Consider the following 24,320-nt stretch of genomic DNA (forward strand, 5'->3'; position numbering starts at 1 on the left):
CCACAGAAAGTCACTCATGGACGGAGATTTCAGTTCACACACTGCAATATGAATAAATGAATTCTCGAATAAAGGGGAGCATACCACATCTTCAGAAAAGACATGGTTGTCTTTAGGTATAAATTTGAGAGGGACTTATAGAAACAAATAGAACTAACAAAAAATTGAGAAAATAGACAATGCATCCAAAACCTGTTTATATGAAAGTTGCAGCAAGACTGTTCTGTGGCAGAAGGGAACCGACCTACCAGGTTTGGAAACAGGACTTAACTTACACCATGTGGCAAAGGAGTTGCAGTTTACTAAGATGGAAGACCGGCTCGGTCACTGAAGTGCCACACAGTTGGATGTATGTACTCTCCTATAGACAGTTCTTTCCTCCACTTAGGACCAAGTCTACCCGAAGAGAATACTCTGAAAATGTCTTCCCATGGACTGCTGTGCCGGCACATTACCGACAGAGCGCTGTCCTCTCTTTGGCAGCAATCACATGTTTACGAGGCCAAACATCATGGTCTGCAAAGCCAGCTAGCTCCCCACTCAGCGAGCCACAGCTGACTACGTGCGAGGCAGCCTCAGCAGATGGGGAGGGTAAACAGGATGTCCATCCTGAAGTCAGAGCTCCCTGGCTGCTCGGCCCTTACGACTTACCTTTGCAATGAAGATCCCTGCATCCATGATGGCCTTGATGTGCCTTAACCAGCCCGAGTTCTCCAGTCCCCACAGAAAGTCACTCATGGACGGAGATTTCAGTTCACACACTGCAAGGTAAATCATGCGATGAAAGCAAAATAAAGACAATCTTACTTTATATATGCTCATATTTGCAGGGAATTTGTTAATGATTCCTTCATCACTGTATTTTCTGGAGGAAATTAAGTCAGGATAAGTGTCCATAGTTGTAAAATTGGTTCTACTGAACCACTTCAAGTAAGGCTGTTCCACTCTGTCTCGTCCTAGGGGATGCTGCATCTGTTCAGAAGTATTCTATTTGTAAAGTTCAAACCCCAATATTAATGGAAATCATGGGCCACAGTCAAGGTCCAGAAGAGAAGACCTGTTTATCCTTCAGCAAAGATATCGGCAGTGGCCCACGCAGGAGCAGGCTACAGAGAAGAGTTCCTGGATCGAACCCCAGCACCTGCCCAGTTAGACCTCCACAGCAACCAACCCCTTCTGTTCAGGACCACTGTGAAAACAAAACGACTGTCCTAACCAGGAGCAACATCTCCATAATTTTGTGGAATCCCACAGAAAACCTTGCTGAGAATGTTGAAACCCTTGGTCTAGTCTCCTACGTGTTGGGGATCCAAAAGCATCTTTTCTTTCTGTGCAGGATTTCCTAGTTGAGAAAGTACCGTGTTTGGGGCTGGAGTCATGACACTGGCAGAAGCAAACTGAAAACTGCTCAGGAGCAACCTTCCTTTTCAAGGCCAAATATTTCACAGGATGGATATGCCCATTTTTTACCCATTCATCCGCTGGTGGGCGTTTGGGTTATTTCCACTTCTGAGCTCTGACGAACAATGTGGCTATGAACATTCGTGTGCAAGTTTTCTGTAGAAGTAGATTTCATTTCTCGGGGGGACATCCTTAGGAGAGGACTCGCGAGGTCACATGAGTTAACCACTTGGGAGGCTGCCCAAGGTGCAGTCTTCCTCAGCTGCCACACCGGGCTACATCCTGGGGGCACCGACCACAAGGCTTCTGATGTCCCCACATCTGCGCCAACACTGGTTATCCCTCGGCTTTCTGACTCCCGCCTCCTTGGTGGCTGTGCAGTGCTGTGTTACTGTGGCCTCAATTACCTGGCGGCTTGTTTCTTGTCTTGCTTATAAGGTCAGTGATTCATTTAAGGAAATGTTTCCTATATTGAATATAGCATTTCTAGATGTTCTTATCAGAGGGTGTTTTATATTCAGTCTGACATCTTGGGGAACTGGGAAGGCCTCGTGTTTCACTTAGATTTTAGTTTTATGTAAACCAACTTGTACGTCTTAGTAATAAACACCATGTGTGCAGGGGCAACAACACGTGGTCCTATTCAAGGCCATGGGCTTCAGAGTCGGATCTTCTAGCATCCAGATTCCAGCTCTGTGCTCTCAACAATGCAACCTGGGCTAGTTACCAAGCCTTGATTTCCTCAAGTGTGCCATGGGGATAAAACGCCTTCCTCAAAGTGTTAACTGAAGAGTGAAATAAGTTAATGCATATACCCCATGCTGGGAGCTGGAAAATTCAGAAATGGTCGCCGTGAACTATGCTTTACCATCTGTTCGTCCAGTTCGGTGTCCTGACAGTTAGGAGGTACAGACTCATTCACACCCCACCTCAGAGCTGAGGCTTAGAAAGGTCAGAACACAAAGTGATCAATGGCAGGAGAGCCCAAGGCCTCTAACCAAGAAGCTGAGTGTCTGCCACCACACCAGGGTTACCCTGGTGGGTGTAACTCAAAATCGTACCTCTACTAGTAATAATAATAGCAAAACTTAAATAGTACTTACCAGGTGCCAGATAGTCCTCCAGGTGCTTTTTTTTTTTTTAATGTATTTTATTTATTTGACAGGGAGAACACAGGCAGGGGGAGCAGCAGGCCCAGGGAGAGGGAAAGGGAGAAGCAGGGTTCCTGCAGAGCAGGGAACCAAATGCGGGCTCCATCCCAGGACCCTGTCATCATGACCTGAGCCAAAGGCAGACGCTTAACCGACTGAGCCACCCAGGCACCCCTCCAGGTGCTTTCTATACAATAGCTTTCTAATCGTCCTAGAAATCATATGAAGAAGGTACTATTATTATCCTTATTTATAAAAGTGGAAACCAATGCAAAGAGAGGTTAAGTAACTTGTCCAAGGTCACTAGCTGATAAGCGGTGAGGCTCGGATTCAGTCTGGCTCCAAAGTACATGCTCTTAAGCAATGTCTATCGATCTCGGTTATATTATTTTTTGTAATTCACACACGAACCACTCTAAATGCTCCTTGTCTCCCACCTACTATCAACTTCAAGTTTACACACTTTGTCCCTCAGAACCGTACAGTGCAGTGCGGCAGCCGCTAGTCCCACGTGGCTGTGGAATATCTGAAATGGAGCGAGTCTGAACTGAGATACGCTGTGAATGCAAAGTAGATCCTAAACGTGAAATACTCAGTATGAGAAAAAGGATAAAAAGTATCTCACTGGGGCACCCAGATGGCTCAGTCGGTTAAGCCTGAGCCTTTGGCTCAGGTCATGATCTCAGGGTCCTGGGATCAAGCCCTGCATCAGGCTCTGCTTCCCTCTCTCTCTCCGTCTGCTTCTCTGCCTTGTGAATTCTGTCAAATAAATAAATAAATAATCTTAAAAAAAAAAAGGATCTCACTAGTAGCTTCTGTAATAACTACATGTTGACATGATAATATTTGGGATATATCAAGTTAAATACAAATGTATTATGAAAATTTGCCCATTTCCTTTAACTTTTTGATGTGGCCACTAGAAAATGTGAAATTTCAAATGTTGTCCACACGAGTGACTTCCATTATACTTCTCTGGGCAGCAGCGACGTTGGGGGAAGATGAACCTGATTAGCAGTCTTCAAACGTTTCTGCACATGTACCCCCACAATAATGTTTTAAATTAGGTACTCTCTCATGCACCCTGGAATAATGCATTGTAATGACTCAGGAGGTGATAAAAGGTGTATCTGTCTTTTGCAAAGTCGGCAAAAAGCGCATTTAGGAGGGGGAAATGGCAAAGGAGGGATGGCTTCCAGCCAGGGCCAAAGAGCCTCCCAAGGCACGGTGGGCAGCTTTAGGAAGGAGAGTGCAACGAAGTTGATGCCGTGCAGCCAGCTAGTCAGGGTGCACCTCCTAAGTTCTCCTGCGAGCTCAGGGGTGTGTACCCAGTTTGGAATCTGATGGAAAGACAGACCGACAGCCTCCAGTTAAAACTGGGCAAGAAGCAGCAGGGGTTGGGAGGTCGGGGTACCAGGTGGTGGGTATTATAGAGGGCACGGATTGCATGGAGCACTGGGTGTGGTGAAAAAATAATGAATACTGTTTTTCTGAAAATAAATAAATTGAAAAAATTAAAAAAAAAAAAAGAAAACATAAATCAATATCAAGAAAAAAAAAAAAAAACTGGGCAAGGCCTGCCTTCCCTCCCCAGTGACACTGCCCGGCAGTCCCACTTGGTTCCTGCAGGGGGCAGGCTCGCCTCTGCCTGTGCACCCAGCCCGGAGGAAAGGCCTGAAATTCCAGCACCGGAAGGGCCCTCTCACCACTCCCTGGGCGCCTCCTCTTTGGTCTTTCTGTTTAACCCCAGGCCATGACCCAAAGTGTTCAACTTAATCCTAAAATACACACCTGCCACCACGTAGAGTCTCAGGACTCCACTGATTCCTTTAAATCTTTCACAGATAACATTACCTTGCAAACAGCTTGTTGTTGTTTTTTCTTTTCACTAAATAGGCCGAACTTTCCAGTTGTTATTATAGGGCTTAGGGCTAGTTGGCATTCCCGTTTATTTCAGAAGGTCCAGGGAGCCTGAGGGATATCTTGGCATCCAAACCCTGAAGCTCAGCCCAAGAACAAATGATCCTTTTCACCTTCTCTTCCCACAAGGCATGGAAATGGCAGCAAGCTTTAAAATAAGACACCAGGCTTTCCAGCTAACCTGCAGATGGTCTGGGCCAAAAGCAGGAGAGGAACAGAGAGCTCACAGAAACCGGGCCCTAAAAGGTACTGCCAGAGAGAATGTTCCAGTGTTTCCCTCTTCACTTAGCTCGCTCAGCAAGGAGACAAGCTGCTGGATCTCCTGCCAGACCAGCTTCCTCCTTCCCACACTGAGAATGGCTCCTTGTTGAACATTTGTGTTTTCAGGAACACTAAAGCTGTGTACTTTAAGTGAACTACCCTCACCAGGTTTTCGGGCAAGGTAACGACTGTAAGGGTGTTCTCCCGCCAAATGCTGAGTGGCCGGGTGAGAGCAAACAGCTCTATAGATGATTAATACACATGGACAGATGGGGGAACACTCGAGACTCAAACAATCAGTGCCTGCACTTTTAAATATAAAACTGGTGGGTTTGTTTGGATAAACTCAGGATAAGGCAGAAATACTGATTTGTTCACTCTTGTTGCCAAACCCAAACCAATATTTACAAACCATTTTGCTGAACGAAGTTCATTTCAGCTGACATCAGAGGCATATGCCACAGAGAATCGTACTTACTGAGTGGGAGTTTAATGCCCAGGTCTAACAATATTTGTTTTACGTAAAAGAGCAACCGTATCCCATAAACATATATGGATAACATATAAAAAGATAACATAAAAATAAGAAAAGATAATTATAGGACATGAGGAAATAAGAAATTTACTTGGAAGAAAATAAGCCTTGCCTGATCTTCTTTAAGAAAGTCACTAACACCAATCTCCTTTCCTCGTGTACAGTTGCTGGGTGGGATCCTGGAGGATGCAAAGACGGTCTCCATCTGGACCCCAGGAGATCACTCTCGTCTCCTAAAACCTGAAGTTGAAGAGTTCATGGCCCTCTCTTAATGACCAGCCTGCCAGCCACCTGAGTTCTGTTAATGTGTTGATTTGCCCCTTTCCCATTTTGGAGTCAAAACCCCAAGCCCAATGAAATGCTCTTCAGAGAACTGGTCAAAGGATAATAATCTCCCTTCACTGAACCTCCTAGCAGGTGAACCCATTCAAAGAGGATTTTATGATGGACTCTTGACATGGAAATGTTTGGTTAAGCCTGTTTTATGGTTTGCCTTCTACTCAGAGCCCACCACGGTGACACAGAATAAACTTCTGAGCTCTGCACAGACTGTATTCAATTTATTAATGTTAGTGGTATGCTCCTCCCCAGGCCAAGGACCGTGGGCCCTCTTTATAGAGAACTCTATATAATGGAGAGCTTTGCGTTTTAGTGTCTTCACAGGATGCCGACAAGATTAGCGATCATTCTTTAAAACGACTCCAGCCTAGGGCATGCGTGCTGCTTTCTGGAACTGCTATACAACCATGCCACGAAACCCAACTTTGTACAGCCTTGTTTTCCTTTAAGGAATTTGGTGATCATATAAATTGGTAAGGTACAATCAAGCCTAAATTCTTTATACCTGTGTTAGTACTGCTAGCGTACAAAGCATTGAGAATAGTATACACAAGTACTCATATGCATAAGTGTGTGTGTGTGTGTGTGTGTGTCGAGCTGCTAATAAACATGAAAGCATGTACACACATACATTCCAGTAATACTAATTACCATTGTCCTAAAGGAGATCTAGCAGCAGGTTCACAAAAGAATGCCCTCAGCATTTACGAGCTTTGCATGTGAATTTGTGTCGAAAAACATACTTGCGGCACATAAAAAGTATATATGTGCCCATTTATATTACATCTACGGTCTATAAGGCTTGGGGCTTAGTTTTCTCTTAATGAACTGACGCAACCTCCCACCTACAGTAGGTCTGATTTTCTCAACTTACAGAAGAGGAACAGGTTCAGATGCTAGCAGCCCAGTTAAGGACACTTGATCGGAATCTAACTCCCTTGACTCCAATTTCCATATATTTTTCCACTACAAAGAGAGAATAATTAAGTCACTATGCCAACTGAGCCAGGATGAACAGGAAGTTAACTGAAGGTGAGGCTTAGAGTCTAAATAGGAAACTTAAGTGAAAATAGAGAAGGCTAGACTGGGAGAAAATGCTGAGAGGCTAGGAAGTCGGGTGGGTAGAAAGTATTAGCGGCAGGCCCTGGAGAGAAAGCTCAGGAATCATGTAAGATGAAGACGGTGGCAGCAAGTGGGCGGCACCACACACCTGCTGTGAAAGCTGCCAGGACCAACGTTCTCACCAAATCTCAAACCTTACCGTCGCTGGCAAGCCAATACGGAATTGCCAGATCCCAACTACAGCTCGCCTTGTCACTACAATTAGTCATGTCTATCTTTAGTTGCATGGGAGGCACTGTCTTCTGCAAGCATTCCTTTTGCAAATGCCCTAGTTACCCCAAAACTAGCCATCATGATTAACAAAATAAAACAAATTCTGAGGGTGAAATTAATCTTAGAATTCTCAGTGAACGTCAAGAGACAGCATAATGAGGATGAAAATAGCCACAATTCTCTTATTAAATCACTTTGTTGTCCTCTCTCTCTTTTTTTTTTTTAAATTTTATTTATTTATTTGGCACACACAGAGAGAAAGATCACAAGTAGGCAGAGAGGCAGGCAGAGAGAGAGAGGGGGAAGCAGGCTCCCTGCTGAACAGAGAGCCTGATGCGGGACTTGATCCCAGGATCCTGAGATCATGACCTGAGCTGAAGGCAGAGGCTTAACCCACTGAGCCACCCAGGTGCCCTGTTGTCCTCTCTTTGATAATGTCACCCAGACATGAAGTCCTTGGCTTTGACGCCCAGTTCAAACATTCGACTGGCTGCCATACCCCGGTATAGACCTCAGTAACAAGCAAGCATCATCTGTTCCCCTGCGCATGATTTTTGCCCTCCATCCAAATCAATACTTCATTTTGTATTAATGAATGAATTTTTCTACCCAATGCCCAGCATGTAGAAAACCCTCAGTAATTGTCTAATGTACAGAGGAATGTCTGGGAGAACTTCAGGAGCCCCGACTTAATGTCGTACTTACTCTAAGCGGGGATTATGCCTGCTACTCGACAAACATTCTCTACCATCCAGGGTATTAGTTACTCCCAATTTGCAGTTGGAAAGGTGTTAAAGTTTACCAAGTTATCATCCATAGTTACACGGTCAGTAAATTATTGAACTGGAGTCCAGTCTACAGCCCATATGCCTCCAAGGGACAATGCTCTTTCCTCTGTGCCTTAATGCTTACGATATGCTTGTAGGGATTAGCTGATACCACCCAGCTCTCATCAGCCCCATTCTACATCCTCTTACAACACCACAGAGAGCAAGGTACATGCTCTTGATCTATTTCTTTCCTCCAAGTGACCATGAATTGATAACGAGTAAATCCTGACAGGACAGGTCTGTTGGTCACGTGGAAGGTTCTCTGAAAAACCTTGGATTGAAGCTATCTAGTTCCATTTTAATGGAAAATTGGGTTTTCTGTGTGGAAAACCATGCTTTGTTGCTTAATTTTTAAAGGATAATAACCAGATTTTCAGCCAGGTCCTGCTGGCTGTCTCATCTAATAGGTTAGTAATTGAGGAAATTAATAGTGGTAAAAAGTCCAAACATAGAGAACAGAAAAAAAAAAAAAAAAAAGATGAGCTTTATAGCCTTTTATTAGCTCCTATCTGGTAGAACTCCATCAACTAGTAGGCGATGTAATAGGAAATACTTTAAAATGAAAAACTTAAATCCGAATATCTGTAGAGAGTTGAAGCGCTCCATTTCTTCTGGGTTGAATTAGCCATTACCTCAGAAAGACATGAGGTAAGCAAGAAAGTCTCCAACAGGAGCGCCTGGGTGGCACAGCGGGTTAAAAGCCTCTGCTTTTGGCTCAGGTCATGATCTCAGGGTCCTGGGATAGAGCCCCGCATCGGGCTCTCTGCTCAGAAGGGAGCCTGCTTCCTCTTCTCTCTCTCTCTCTCTCTGCCTGCCCCTCTGCCTACTTGTGATCTCTGTCAAATAAATAAATAAAATCTTTAAAAAAATAAAGTCTCCAACAAAAGGGACATTTTAACTGATAGCCACAGCCTTAACTCTGAGCAGAAAGAAGTGTGTGGGTATGTTAGGGACTGTTCATTTCTAGACCTTGGTGCGCCCAAAGCAACTTGGGAGGGAGACCAGAGTAGTTAAGTCGGAGACCATAATACCTGCCGCCTCCATGACACCTTCAAAATTCTCTTCTTTCAACCGTCCTTTCTACACCTGATGAAGGCTCTGAATAATGGGCCTTAGAACCTTCACACAGAAGTGCAGCTCAGATATGATCTCTGGGGCCGCCTGATTTTGCCACAAAACGTCTCCCGTCAATGCCCATAGTTCCAGGGGATATGACAAGTGCGGTTCCACTTTGGCGCCTGCTAAAAAGATTCTAGTCTTAAATTGCACCGAGTCTGGTCCGTTTCAAACAGCTCTTCGCTGTAGTGTTGCCCAAATCGCAGAATGGACACGGGCCTTTCCTCCTGTGCTCTGGACCCATTCCCATATGACATGCCATGGGGCTAAGGTTTGTATCTCTGTGAAATAATTTGCTGAGAAAACATCCACAAGGCCTGACAGGTGGTTTATTAAATTGATGGGCTTTTGCTGAGTGGACATTGACCATAACATAAGGCAAGCACTTCCATGTCTCTGAAATTGTGCTATCTTACTCTGTGTCTCTTGAATAAAGAAACTGAGAAAAGTTACCTATAAAAAGTCTGGCTGACTAAATTAATCTATAGCTCAATAACTTACCCATTTACTCAGTACTTAATTCCAAATGAAGTATTATCTCTCAAGAGAAATCATAATAGACCTTACACTGGAAAGAAAACACTTCATAGTTTGCAAGAAACTTTTTCAATCGGTAAGTTAGAGATGATATATTGTTAACGTTCTTTTACAAATACAGGAAATGAGGTTTGTTTAAGGTTATTCGGAGACTATAAAGCAAAAGCCCAAACCCAGATCTTTAGACTCTTAGGCCAGGACACTTTCTACCCAACCAGCTACCTAGAGAGACCATAAAGCCAAGTGGTTAAGAGTATGGCATCTGAACCCATACTGATCAGGTGAGAATCTTCGTTCTGTTGTCTACTGCTGTGAGCTTGCGTGAGATCCTTAGCCTCTGACCTCAATTTCCTCCTCTTTAAAATGAGGACATTCTGGAAACTGGTATGGAGTTTCCTCAAGAAGTTAAAAATTGAGCTACCCTACAACCCAGTAATTGCACTGCTGGGGATTTGCCCTAAAGATACAGATGTAGTGATCCGAAGGGGCACGTGCACCCAGTGTTCACAGCATCAATGTCCACAATAGCCAAACTGTGGAAGGAGCTGAGATGTCCTTCAACAGACGAATGGGTAAAGAAGATATAGTCCATATATACGATGGAGTATTACTCAGCCATCAGAAGGGATAAATACCCACCATTTGCATCAACATGGATGGAACTGGAGGGAATTATACTGAGTGAAATAAATCAATCAGAGGACAATTATCTTATGGTTTCACTCACGTGGAATATAAGAAACAGTGCAAAGGATAAACGGGGAAGGGAGGGAAAACTGTCTCCCTCAGAGAGGGAGACAGACCATGAGAGACTGCACGCTGGGGACAAACTGAGGGCTGTGGAAGGGGAGGGGTGCGGAATGGGGTAACGGGGTGACGCGTATTAAGGAGGGCACGTGATCTAATGAGAACTGTGTCTTATACAAAACTCATGAATCATTGCATACTATATCAAAAACAAATGAAGTACTATATGTTGGCTAATTGCATTAAAAAAAAAATAGCTCTAACAAGACTGCCACGAGGACCACTGAATAAATACACCTGAGAAAATTAAAAGAGTGTCCAGTACATAGTAATCACATCACAGATGCTACAACACCATTACTATGTGGGTGGTTACCACGAGCCTAACACCATATCCACAAATCAGTGAAGAGTGCTCTAACATGATAGAAAGTACTAGGCTCAAATCCTGCTTTGTTATGAGATCCTGGGAAATGCATGTTTTAAATTAAATTAAATTTCAAATTAAATATGTAATATAAAAATATTTTTAAATGTGGGACGTCTGGGTGGCTTAGTCGGTTAAGTGTCCAGCTCTTGATGTCAGCTCAGATCTTGATCTCAGAGTCATGAATTCAAGCCCTGTGTTGGGCTCCAGTGCGGAGTCCACTTAAGGAAAGAAATTATATATATATATATATATTACTAGATTCTAGAACTAGAGACTTATGCTTTGAAAAAATAACCTGCCATGTTGTAAATAACATATAAAGAGAGGTCCACATGGAGAGAAGCATGGGCTTTCTTATTGACTGTTCCGATAAAAAAGAAAATATAGGTCATCCTTTTATTATTTAAGGGAAAAACATTATATGATCAAAAGGGAAAGCCTAGTAGAAAACAATCAATTGCAAAATTGCTACGTAACTAGAAGGCATCATTACTATCTCATTGAGACGTATGAATACCACAACACAGTTTGCTTTAGGACTTATAAATCAAAGTTAAAATTAAGTGAGCTCTATAAAAGGACCTATATCGGATGTGAACTTGGTCCTAAATTTCAGTTTCTGATGAAATATCCTGCAGCTCTTGCTCACAGACAGAGCCAGAATGCAAACAATTTTTTCTCTTCTATTATCCAAATTCTATTCTGATCATATTAATTAGCAGTAGTTAAAAAAAATCAAAGGCAATAATAACTACGAGTAAAAATGTACTAGCACACTTCCTACCAAGTCACCAGCAGCACAAATCTTCCAATCTCTTTGATGCCAAGGACGGCTGTTGGAAGCAGGAAAAGCCCTAGAAGGGGGGACTGATTGCATCACTTCATCAGCTGAGCCTCCACAAGTGGTTTATAATTTACTTGGTAAAAACAGATAGTCAAACATTGGTCAAGTTCCCTGAAAGGCATCCAGAAGGTTGTCCTTGCTTACTGCGCAGACAGAGGGCTGGAAAGTGATGTCCAGTTACCGTGATCCCTCACGTAACAGGGACTGCACTACAGGACTCGGTCAGTTTGCCGTCCTTTTGAAGGAGACAGTCAGACCACAGATAGAAGGGCAGGAGGAATGGTTCCTAATAAGAGACCAGATAAGCACTAGTTCCAAAACTAAAGTCAGAGTGATAGTTTATAAAAATTTCTAAGAGCTACTTTGTACATTGAAGAAAATGTGTGTTGTTGGAAGTCCGCTTATGAAATCACTAAATGAAAAATACGAAGCGTATCACCCTAGATGGTTTTTGATGATTCTGGCAGTAATGCACACCTTTCATACTAATGCTAGAGTACCCTTTTAATAACAGGACAAAGCTAGTCCAATTTTTTGACACCTAAAAGGCACAACTTATAGCAAGAACAGCCACACTGCCCATGATTATCTTCAGAAGTTTAAGCAGCTCAAACAATCAGGGCTCCTGGGTGGCTCAGTCTGTTAAGGGTCTGTCTACAGCTCAGGTCATGATCTCAGGGTCCTAGGATTGAGCCCCGTGTCCAGCTCCCCACTTACCAGTGGGTATTTGTCCCTCTCCCTCTGCCCCTCCCCCTGCTCATGCTCCGTGTGTCTCTTTCTCTCAAATAAATAAAATCTTAAAAAACAAAAAAAGGCTCAGAAATCATGTCCATGGTATTGTTACAGTGGTCTGAGACATGGCAGATGATATGTGAAAATAAGGCGGAGATTCTCTGGGGCAGATTTTTTTTTTTCAGGTTTAGGATGAGATTTTGTCTAATCATTCAAGTACAAGATTCAAATATTTGCAACCCGTAAAGTCACAGACCCGACACAGCTGGAAGGACCCGGAGAAATTATTAGTCCAAGCTTCTCGTTTTATGGCAGGTAACAGCCCAGTGAAGGTGACTGCTGGGCTTCAAAGCAAGAGAGCAGACCCAGGGAATCCAGGAAGGAGAATGGAAATCAGGAATGTGTTGCTCAAGGCCCTCCAGCCCTACTGGCAGGCTCTGCCTACCCCCTGTCCTTCCTATGAAGCAGAGAACTACATACTAACTGAGAGCAAATGTGTACCCCTAGAAAAAAGGAATTCAGCACTTACTTTCTCCTCCTCCACTCCACCCCAAGTTTCCTGCTCAGGCAGCCCACTGTCCTCACACAGTTCCACCTTTTCAGGGCCTTCCCCCCCCAACAGCGAGCACAGCATTTGCAGCCTCTCCAGGACCCCAAGGTACAAAGCAAAAGGTCCCCTTTCTCTGCGGTTCCCACTAGAGCCCGAAGTTGTGGCTGTGACAACACATTCCTCCTTGCACGCGTTTGCAATCACATGGAGCAGAAGCAGTAAAGGAGGCTGGTTTTGCTTGAAATGCAGAATTTCTGCAAATCAGCTTACGGCTGGTTTGGCCACAAGAATGGCTGTTGTACATCACATAATCCATCTTTGTCATTTCCTCCCCCATAAGCCCGAGTGGCTGTGTCCTGTGGTGTGAAGGGCTGGGGTGGGTGTGTGGGGGGGGGGGGGGGGGGGGGGGCGAAGGGGTGCGGAACGCCGTGCGGGGAAGGGATGTATGCGCAGGCGCACTGTGGTAGTTGCTGCCCTGGAGAAATGATTAGATTGTTTAATGGCGGGTAACAGCCCAGTGAAGGTGACTGCTGGGCTTCAGAGCAAGAGAGCTGACCCAGGGAATCCAGGAAGGAGAATGGAAATCAGGAATGTGCTGCTCAAGGCTCTCCAGCACCTCCAATACCCTCCCTTCTAATGGCCGTTTGTCCACTTGGATTCATTTTATACAACTCCATGTCCACACATGAACAGAGCTAGTTATTGCTTTAAATGCAGGCCTGCTTGATCTAAATGGCCTTGAATGTGGGTTCAACTAATATCATGAGGGAGAAAGAAAAAACACTCCTGTGCACTTTCATTGTATACTCAGAGACAGGGCCTGACTCTGCTAACCAAGTGAAAAACCATTTCCCCATGACACTTAACAAAAAATAAGAGAAAGGCTTAAATGTTTAAGTAGTCCTTGCAGTACGATACCCTCTTCTCAACTTATCCCACTTATATAAACAGCATCATTGTGCAAACAACTTAAAAAACAAAAGACTATCTTATTCTGCTTGACATTACGTTTCACTGTATTTTTTTTATGCTATGCGTAAGACAATGGCTTACCTTCCAGCATTTTCTGCAGGCTGCTCCTCATAACATGGATGTTCTCTATCCCGATAAACTGAAACTTGATATTGGAGTAGTTGTCTTCGTTCTCATAGCCTTTCCCTGCAGCACGATTTGCCATTGCATTGAGCTGCGGCGGTCAGCAAAACAGAGCAGTCACCAATGATATTCAGCGCATAAAACAATCAGAACGTCTCACCGACGGTGATAACGGCATTCAAAATGGCGTGCGGAAACACAACATGCTTGAAATCACTGGAACCTTCTGTTGAGCTAAGTGATTCCAGGCACTCATGCTGAGCTTATATTCCACAGCATAAATGTGTTGGTGTGAGGAACACTTTCTTAGCGGGAAAGCATTCTACAGATAAACCCTTCTGGAGAGGTCTTTCGTGGTTCCACCAGAGATGACTAATTGAATATAGAATTCTGTGATAGAGCCAAATTGCCCTCCCTCAACCAAATGACATAACCTGTAGGTTAGCAGAAGAATATCAGCAGATACAGCTGGCAGTCCAAAGCTCTGTAATTTAAATTGTATCTTCCAGTATTATATTGCCAATAAACTCATTATCCAATAGGAATTGTGGTGTGATCTTAATTTGCCTACAAGAATCCCCCAATTAAACCTTGAGCAGGAGTCACGGACTAAAATGGTGAGTGCATGTAGAACTATCTCCAGAGCCATTTTCTCCAGGCTCTTAATTTCAATCTAGAGACCTGCTAGGAGGGCTTCTGGGCCACTTTCATCACCACAGTGCTGTATTTGGTGGGCATTTCCCAGTACAAACTGGGTTAAAGATAAGGGACTTTGTAGAATTTTGTTAAATGCAAACCTCTGCCCCCGTCCTGTGTAACTAAAACCAGGAAGGGGGCAAGTCCTGCCGTAGCTGAGAAATACATACATTTCTGGAATGGGTGTATCACTGCTTAATTCTATCCTTGCTGTCTGGCTAAGCAGGTGGTCACATCCTAGAAAGTGCTAGTCACTGACCATGCTCTTCTCCGGTCCCCAAAAGGCAGGCAGAGAACTGACACCAGGCACTCACCGCCAGAAAAAAAATATATATCCATTTCACAAATTAACAAATACTTCTCAAAAAGCCAAGTTTAGAAAAAGCTAAAAACCAAGCTTAGTTAAAAGCAAAAATATTCTTTGGCACAGATCTGATCTTTACACAATTAAAACTACCAGCACATAAAGACAGATGTCCAAGGATATTTATTAAAACTTTATAATAGTAAAAACCTGAAAACCTATGAATATCTCAATAGAGCAACAGGTAGATAAATTATGGTATATTCACACCATGAACTTCTACAGAGACAAAAAGACATAGATTCTAGAAAGAGAGAGAAAAAAAGAGAGACAGACATAGAGACAGACAGACTCGGAATTGGCCCATGACATCATTAAGTGAAAAGAGTAACCTAAAGAATAATATTCATTCAGTAATCTCATTCCTTATAAAACAAAGTACAGATATGTATTTATGCTTATACATGTTTGATTAAGCAGATTAAAACTACAAACACACACACACACAAAAACAAAACCTATGAACATGGATACCAACATGGCAGCAATTAGAGCAGAAACACTGAGGTGATAAGCACCAGGGGACACTACAAATACTACTTTTGATGCCTTTGTGTTCTTTGTTACTAAAATATATTGGGTTTGTAATTCAAATAATAGACATAACAGGTATTAGAAGTGAAAAATGAAACAGCAGAGGGCAAGCTGGTGCCACTCAGAGCTGGGGCTAGTGGACACCACCCTTCTCCAGAGCGGCCCTGCTCACAATTTAGTGCCTGTGACATCAGCCCAAGACACTGCTTGCAGTGATTGCCACCTTTCTCCTGGGCATGCTCTGAGAATAAAGGGTTTGGCCTTCCTCAAGGGAAAAAAAAAAAAAAAAAAAAAAAAAAAAAAATATATATATATATATATATATATATACACACACACACACATATTTATATATAAATGATGTTATTTTGAAGACAACTCATGTTTATGCTTTAAAATCTTTAAATATTTTAAGGGGAATTTTTTCCTAAAATTACCTATAGGCATTATTCTTTCAAAACGTACTGTTTTATAAAATATCACTCCTTTGCATGATTATTTTCCAACGCTGTTGCCCGATCCTTTACAACAAACTTTATAAAATAAAACAATTAATAGATTACTTGCAAGAATCTTGATGCTACATGAGCCTTATATTTCTTCTGTATCTTAAATAATTCGAATTAGGCCTCCCTACCACATACTGCAGAGATACCCTTTTTAAATAGTGTAGTAAATAAAACCCCAAATACCATTTGTACTATCCTTTGAATGTATAATTAGAACTCTGTTCATATTCATACACAGTTGAGACCCTGTGACATGGGATAATTTGTTTGGTCTTTCAAAGCAAAGGAGCAACACAAGATGGCTTCTTGAAAGTCAACGGTACTTCTCATAATGAACAGAAGATGGCGATATTTAATCTAGCATCCGAGGTGTACTTTGTCAAGGTTTCCACAGATTTCACTGGGGACTTATCAGGATAGTGTAGCAAATGCTGAACCCTCAGAGCAGGAAGTATGGTTTTAGGATTAATAAAAATTCAAGAAGCTATCCTGGACCTAGTTTATAAATTTCCAGATAAAGTCTGTCTTGTGTAAATCAAACAGTATTAGAATAAGTCTAATTTGTCCCCCATGCCTTTGGCTGAGAACTCCAGCTCTCACGAGCGAAGGAAAAGCTATTCAACTCCATTCCAAAAAATTCTCAAATAAGTACAACAGTGGAGGTAACTGCATTCCAGCTTCAATTTATGCGTAAGGAACACAACAGACAAATGACACGCAGAACTGAGAAAAAATGCTGTTTTCTTACCCAAGATCACTCCACTATTTGATAATCTCAGCATCTTTGGGGGCAGAAAAGCTTATCAGTGAAATAAAAAGAACCCGCTCATTTCTCCACAAACCCTTTTTTTTTTTTTTTTTTTTTTTTGTTAATTTGAGAGAGAGAGAGAGACAGCACAAACAGAGGGAGAGGCAGAGGGAGAAGTAGGCTCCCCACTGAGCAGGGAGCCCAACATGGGGCCACATCCCAGGACCCCGAGATCATGACCCGCGCTGAGGGCAGACATGTAATTGACTGAGCCCAGATGCCCCTCCACAAACTCTTAATGAATAACGGACTCAATCGGCCAGGACGAGGCAGGAGCTGAGTGACCAGGAGAGGCCGGGAATGACAGGAGTTCAAATGGGGACCAGCACCATGTGGCCTAGGGGATCGGGGATCCCGTCTCATGAAAGCAAAAAGCCTTGAGGTGGACTCAGTCATCTGGGACATGGAGACAAAGGAGAGGGCATTCCAGAAGATGTGGGACACGAGATCAAGGGGCAGATGGGTATCTGTGAGCTGACAGGAGCCGACCAGAGTCGATGGTTCATGGATGGTGGCAGGAGCGAGAAAGGCTAAAAATTTCGAGTCCTCTAACAGAGAGGCCGAATCAGAAGGCTAATGGCGGTTGAGAGCAACTGAAGGACTCTGAGCAGGTTTGCTGGAACATTTTAGGATGTCGTGTAGACGGCGGAGAAGTCCCACTGGGCTGCGATGGAGGACATAGGCTCCGCGGCGAGACTCAGGGAAGAAGTACTGATGGGCTGCCTGGCCCGACAAAGGACTGAATGTCGGACTGAAGGGGAGGGGTGAACGGGCCAAGAATGTTAAGAAACAGAATCAGATTCTTCCTGTGACCGTCGATCAAGCCATCCGTCAGACACACCACAACCAGGAGAACTTCGCCAACGATAATCTTGATATCAACTTAATGGCCAGCCTGGTCACTCCGAAGACTAGATCTGTCTTAGCCCTCGGTCTCCGATTTCCGCAGAGCACAGTCCGTACCTGCGTAATGGCAGGCGCTGATCGGACGGGGGTGGGAAATGAGAACAGAAGTTATCTTGGCAGGAGGAGGCGGGGGCCCCAGCCGAGCAGCGAGCGTCACGCGACGCTCCTTTCGCTCCCTCCATCTCTAACTGGTGAAACGAAGAGCCTGAACTTGTGGCATGACATGACAATATGAGAAAGCTTGCTTTCTCGCAACTTCTGTGTACAGCTCCGCGAGTGAAATCCTCCTTTTCTACTCCGGAGGGCATCTTAGGCAGAATGAAGAGCTTTGGGCTTACACTCAAGAGAGAAAAATCACCATCCAGCTCCATTTAAAATCCCAATCCCATATAAGATGCAAAATTATCTCTTTCCCTCATTACAGACTGTGGGGACGGGCAAGGGGGTCTGCTCTCTGACTCCCTTCTGGTTCCTCTTTCTTCTCGGCCCTATCTGCTTTGTGTGTGGCGGAGGTAGGTAGGTCCAGAGGAGAGTTGGGGTAAACATCTCTTTATGAAGCTGGCAAGACCACAGTTCTTTCTCTATTGATGCCACTGCTTTTCTGGACACACCTGCCGGCCATCACTGCCCTCTTGCTGCAAGGGTCCGAATGCTGCTTCTCCTAGGGCCTGCATGTGCGCTCCTGAAGATACGAGGTACACAGGTCACGGACATGGGAGATCCCCCTGGCTTCAGCCTCTTCTAATCCCCTCAACTTGCCTCCCCAGCAAACACCCTGCAGTCACATGCAGCTGGGGACTGCTAGGAGACAAGCCCTCTTTGGAGGGACACTAGCAAGATGGCTCCTGCGCACTTCCTCAGTGTGCACTTGACCCATGGGAAACCCCTCCATCCTTGCACTACCCAACAGGGGTGCAGACCACGGCACCTCTCTGAACCCTGCTGTTCTCCAATTGCCTTTCCCCCTGCTCACCGCAGCACGGCGCCCTTGGCGCGGCCGGGACACACCCCACTACAAGAGGAGGTCCTACATTCTCCTCTTACAGGCGCCCCAATCCTTACAACGGGATTCTCTCAGATCCTGCCCCCCCCCCCCCCCCCACGGGACTTGAAGTCACCTCATTACTGATCCCAGAGAAACACAAAACCAGCCAGCGTCGCATAATGCAACTAAAAACCTGCTTACAGGGAGCAATTAGAAACCACGAGCACAAAGCCAAGCAGCAAGGACAAAAGGCAGAGCATCAGCAGAGGCAGGCGGCCGCCCAACCTCCGCCCTTCTCAGCTCGGGGCTCCCTCCCAGGGTGCTGGTGGCAGAGCCCAGCTCAGAGCCCTGCTGGCTCCTCTGGCCCTGGCCTGATTCTGGATGAGCTTCTGGGAGGTTCTACAGCTCTGGGTCTCCAGCTTCACTACGGTGTGCTCGGGGGTGGCAGCCCTGCTGAGGCGGAGGCGGATGCACGGCTCCCCGGGACACTGCGGTGAAGGGTGTCACGGCCCCGGGAGCAGAGCCCAGGCTTTGGCCACAGGTGAGCCTGCACCGGCGCACGGGCTCTGTCCTCAACCGTGCGACCTTGGGCAGATTTACACTTAACCTCTCGAAATCTAAGCCCTCTCCTTAAAAAGAAAACATCTCATTTTCAGGATTACTGTAAGAATTAAACAAGCATTTTTATAAGCTCGGCAAAGTCCCCGACTAAAAGTAACCCGAAGTCATCGACAAGGTTGACAGAAAATTGAGCTCCTCTCGTTTTACAATTCAACATCTACTGCATCCATATGGTTTCCTGTCTTCTTCTTCTTCTTCTTCCTTTTTTTTTTTTTTTTTTGGTTAAGATTTTATTTATTTATTTAACGCAGAGAAAGAGAGAGAGATCACAAGTAGGTAGAGAAGCAGTCAGAGAGAGGGGGAAGCAGGCTCCCCGCGGAGCAGGGAACCCGATGCGGGACTCCATCCCAGGACCCTGGGATCATGACCTGAGCTGAAGGCGGAGGCTTAACCCACTGAGCCACCCAGGCGCCCCGTTTTCTATCTTCTTAAGACACCAAATCCCAGCAGGAATATATGCCCTCAAGCGCAGAGTTGTTTTGGGGCAGATATTCAAAACATGCCGGGACCTCACCACCTCTGCCTCCCAAGATTTTAATGTCAACAAGCAATTCAGGAGGCTTTCATCTCAACAGGCAGCGTGTGGGGCGAGCCTTGCTCTCAGGGCAGGAATGATTCAGATGCCTCCTGATCCTTTCTTTCTCTCTCTCTTTTAAGGTTTTATTTATTTATTTGATAGAGAGAGACACAGCGACAGAGGGAACACGAGGAGGGGGAGAAGGAGGCTTCCCACTGAGCAGAGAGCCCAGTGCGGGGCTCGATCCCAGGATGTTGGGATCCTGACCAGAGCTGAAGGCAGACGCTTAACAACTGAGCCACCCAGGCCCTTCTCTTTTTAGTTAAACCAGAGAGCAAACTCAGGGCAGGGCCCCAGTGCCCGCTCCTACCACCTATAACAACCATGGGCTCCGTCCCTGGCTACCAAGGAAGCCTAACACTCGGGAACCAAAAGTCAACAGACTTGTTCTTGAAAAGAACAAGAGGCCAAAGCAGAGAGTTCAGAACTCCTGCGAAGTGTGTGGCTGGGTAAGCAAATACAACGGGGCACTCGGATGAGACACCAGTTTTCTTTAATGGATCAGCCTCAAACTTCTTATCGCCACGAGTAAACACGCTTCGTGCTAAATATACCCTTCAAATCAAATCCTCTGGATTAATTCATTTTAAATCCGGAATACGCCTGGCTCAACAGCTGCCACATTTTCCAGAAGGTTTCTGTGGTATAGTACACACTTGGATCGCTGGCCCTGAAATGAGTAGGTGCATCTGTCTGGCTTTATTTAAATCTGGGAATGCAGGACAGGAGAAGGGCACCCCAATTCAAGAAAGCCCTGTCCATCTTTTCCTTTTCCTGGGCTCCCGCATGTGCCTAAGACGCAGGCCTTCTTCAGGTCCCCTCGGGTCATGAGGAAATTCCAAACAGCGGCACTTGACTTACATGAAAGGTACAGTGAAGAGGACAGAAAACAGCCGAGTTTAGAAGGGCAGGGAGGCAGTGCGATCAGCCGGAGAGAAAAGTCCACACCCAAAGAGAACCGTCAAGTCAGAGGGCTCCTGGTGGCTTTCAAGTGAAAATCTGCCAGCAGAGCAGCTTCCTTTTGTTTTTGTTTTCCAGTTTGAGATTCTTACCGGTGTGTTTTGTTTTCACATTACGTAAAAGGAAGAGACTCCTCCATGTGTCGTCTGCTAGGATGGGCTCCAGCTGTAACATGGGCTTTATCGTTGATCTCAGGACTGATTTGCTGATCTGGTGTCTGGGAAAGAGACCTTTGCCGCCTCCCCGCCCACGGGTGTCCCACCGCTGCGCTGCCGTCAGGAGCACGGGACCGGTGGAGGTCGAGGGTATGACTACGGCTCTGATCTTACACCAGGAAAACCTCACATTAAGGGAACCAGGCCGAGAATCACAGTATTTGATGAAATGAGGCTTAGAGAAGCATTGAAAACTGCCAGGGTCTGAGGGCCTACGTAATGGATAATATCCAATTCTCAATTCTCATATGGCCCATGAGTGCAGACTATGTCTATAGTTAGGTATTCTTAATGTCCATGTATATTTTTTAGTGATTTGGGGCTGATGGTTGTACTTCCTGCTTCCTGTTCTGATGTTTCTTGTGTCCTTATGCTCTTTTTAAAAATAGCTTTGTTGACACATAACTCACAGGCCGCACAATTCATCCGCTCAAAGTGCACGATTCAGTGGTGTTTGGTGTATTTACGGAGTTGTGTAATGATGACCACATTCTATTTCTAGAACACTTTAATTCCCCCATGAAACCCTCTACCCATTAGCTGTCACCTCCATTTCCTCCAGTCAATCCTCTTAGCCCAAGGCAACCACCAGCCCACCTTCTGTCTCTATGGATCCGTCGGTTCTGGACATTTCACACAAACAGACTCATACGAGGCATGGGCCCCTGTGACGGGCTTCTTTCCCTTAAGGTAGTGTTCTCAAGGTCCATCTGTGTTGTAGTATAGGAAGTACTGCTTTTCTTTTTATAGCCAAATAATATTCCACTTAATGGATATACCACATCTTATTAATTCATTCTCAGTGGATGGCCATGTGGTTGTCTCTACTTTTCCGTTATTATTAACTATGAAGAAGTAGTCACAGGTAAGTTTTTGGTGGACATATGTTTTCATTTCTCTCAAGTTAGGAGTAGAATTTTTGGCTGTGTGGTAACTATGTTTAGAATTAAGGTCCTCATGCTCTTTGAACCTTTTCATGATTAAAAAATTTGGGGACTGTAATTATTATAAAGTAAACAATTTCTTAAAATCTTCCTTTTACCCCACAGGAAAAACCACTGTCAGTGGTTTGGGGTATACCACCCCTGCAGATTCTTTAAATGCATAGAGTACTATATAATTTTTATAATTATTATTACATAAATGGGATGACATTATACGTATTTTCTGATTCTCACTCTTGTTGCTCACTAGATCTTGAGCCCTATTCCATGCCCATGTGGAAAGACTGCTACATGTACTTCCCCCTTTTTACAGGCAGAGGGCCAGGCCCGTTTTCATTATTCGCAAGAAATTATCATGCCAGAGATGTTGAATAAGGCCGTTTGGCTTTGTTATCTCATGTTGTCTTACAGATGCCCTGCGCTGGTAGGTGATTGGGTTTCTATGTATTCACTGGCCCATCCCTCCGAGGCTTCGTTTTGTTAACTGATCTACAAACAAGTAGGTCTAAACAGTGGAATGGGAAATTAAATTAGACCTAACACTAATAGTCATTAAAAAAAATGGAAGTCAGTGGGGCTCCTGGGTGGCTCAGTGGGTTAAAGCCTCTGCCTTCTGCTCAGGTCATGATCCCAGGGTGCTGGGATCAAGCCCCACATCAGTCTCCCTGCTTGGCAGGCAGCCTGCTTCCCTTCCTCTCTCTGCCTGCCTCTCTGTCTTCTTGTGATCTCTGTCTGTCAAATAAATAAATAAAATCTTTAAAAAAAAAAAAAATGGAAGTCAGGATGGGAAATACCCTGCATGATAGACGTGGCTTACCCCTTGACAACTAGATCCATTATTTCCTGTGGACTGTTCTTTTAAATTATAAAATCAGTATATGAATACATGCACAGTTAAAATACTGTTTTCAGGGGCGCCTGGGTGGCTCAGTGGGTTAAGCCTCTGCCTTCAGCTCAGGTCATGATCTCAGGGTCCTGGGATCAAGCCCCACATCGGGCTCTCTGCTCTGCAGGGAGCCTGCTTCTTCCTCTCTCTCTGTCTCTGCCTGCCTCTCTGCCTACTTGTGATCTCTCTCTGTCAAATAAATAAATAAAATCTTTAAAAAAAAAAATAATAAAATAAAATACTGTTTTCAAACAAGACACGTAGAAAGTTCTCTACCTCTCTAAATCCGCCCTTCTCCACAGAATTTTAACAGGTTTGTATTTATCCTTCCAGATTTTTTTTTTTTCAGTTTCACAGAAACTTTTATATGCCAGGGGTTTTATTGGACATCAACACAACAGTATGCATATTATTTTGTGATTGTGTTTTTACTTGACACTGCATATCGTAAATCTTCCCGAGTCACAGATCCAGATCTCTGCAAGTTGAATCTGAAATGGTGTAGCTAAACGCCTCACAAACACCGAAGTGTGAGAGCGCCACAGTAATTTCTTACTGTCAGAGCAGAAAAGAAGGTCGTTTTAGAAACAGACCAAGAAATAATTTGGTGTATTTAGGAGAGCAAGCTGAAGATCAAACCACACTCTTCCGCTGTGTGGACTGTGTACCCAGCACGATGCTAGGAGCAGGGAAACTCTCCAAAGGACCTGATGTGCTGAGGAGCCTAGGGCACCCCCTGGAAACTCACAGGTGCAAACACACGCACCCGCGGAGAAACACTCACTGAGCCGGGTGGCCCCATCCTGACTATACAAAGAGGAGCAGCCCGTTGGCCGACGAGGCACCCAGAGCGGGGACGACAGTCCATTCCGTGTCCCTGCTGCGGGGCTGCAAAGACATGCACGGAACAGCAACACTTACTTTGGGCCGCGTGTCCACGACGTAAATGAAGTCGCTCCCCGGATTGGCTTTCCTGATGGCCTGGAGCATCTGCTCGTCCTCAAGGCACCGGGCACTGAAGCCAGACAGGGGCTGGCTGCTCCGGCAGATGGAGGCCTGCGGGACACAGCAGCGTCAGTGCCCTCGGACACCTCGAGACCCTGTCCCCAACAACGACCCCCTGGGTCCCTGACACACCCCCAACACCGGCTTGTAGACACGCCTTCCAAAAACCGAGCTTGGCGTCTTTCTAATTCAGGCCAGAGAAACCACCACCAGGGCAAGCAGTGCTAAGTTTCTCCAAGGAAGAAATTAGGAATGAATTTGGAAGTTTTGAATAGGATTTAAGTCATGGAATACAAAGCCATTTAAGTAGCCTACTTTCCCTTTCACTGGTATTATTTCGTTTTCCGTCGAAGGTAGAAATATAAAGCAAATAACTGTTCTCCTACGATTTACAGGATGCTGCTAATAACAAGACTAGGATAAAAAAAAGTTATTGTGTAATGCTTTGCATCAGTTTTTACCAGCTCAGTTGGAAACATCACAAATA

At 44.8% G+C, this 24,320-nt stretch overlaps 1 protein-coding gene across 1 annotated transcript in view; it reads right to left on the reverse strand.

Moving 5' to 3' along the window:
• Window positions 1-24,320, reverse strand: part of MTMR7 (myotubularin related protein 7) — a 102,438-nt gene that overhangs the window by 12,158 nt on the left and 65,960 nt on the right. The window contains exons 6-8 of the mRNA XM_059384150.1: window positions 23,750-23,884; window positions 13,782-13,914; window positions 652-761 (exon numbers count right to left, since the gene is read on the reverse strand). Of these exons, the coding sequence (XP_059240133.1) occupies window positions 652-761; window positions 13,782-13,914; window positions 23,750-23,884 (378 nt within the window). The remainder of the gene's footprint in view (window positions 1-651; window positions 762-13,781; window positions 13,915-23,749; window positions 23,885-24,320) is intronic.

Source organism: Mustela nigripes, chromosome 18, assembly GCF_022355385.1.
Source record: "Mustela nigripes isolate SB6536 chromosome 18, MUSNIG.SB6536, whole genome shotgun sequence".
NCBI lineage: Eukaryota > Metazoa > Chordata > Mammalia > Carnivora > Mustelidae > Mustela > Mustela nigripes.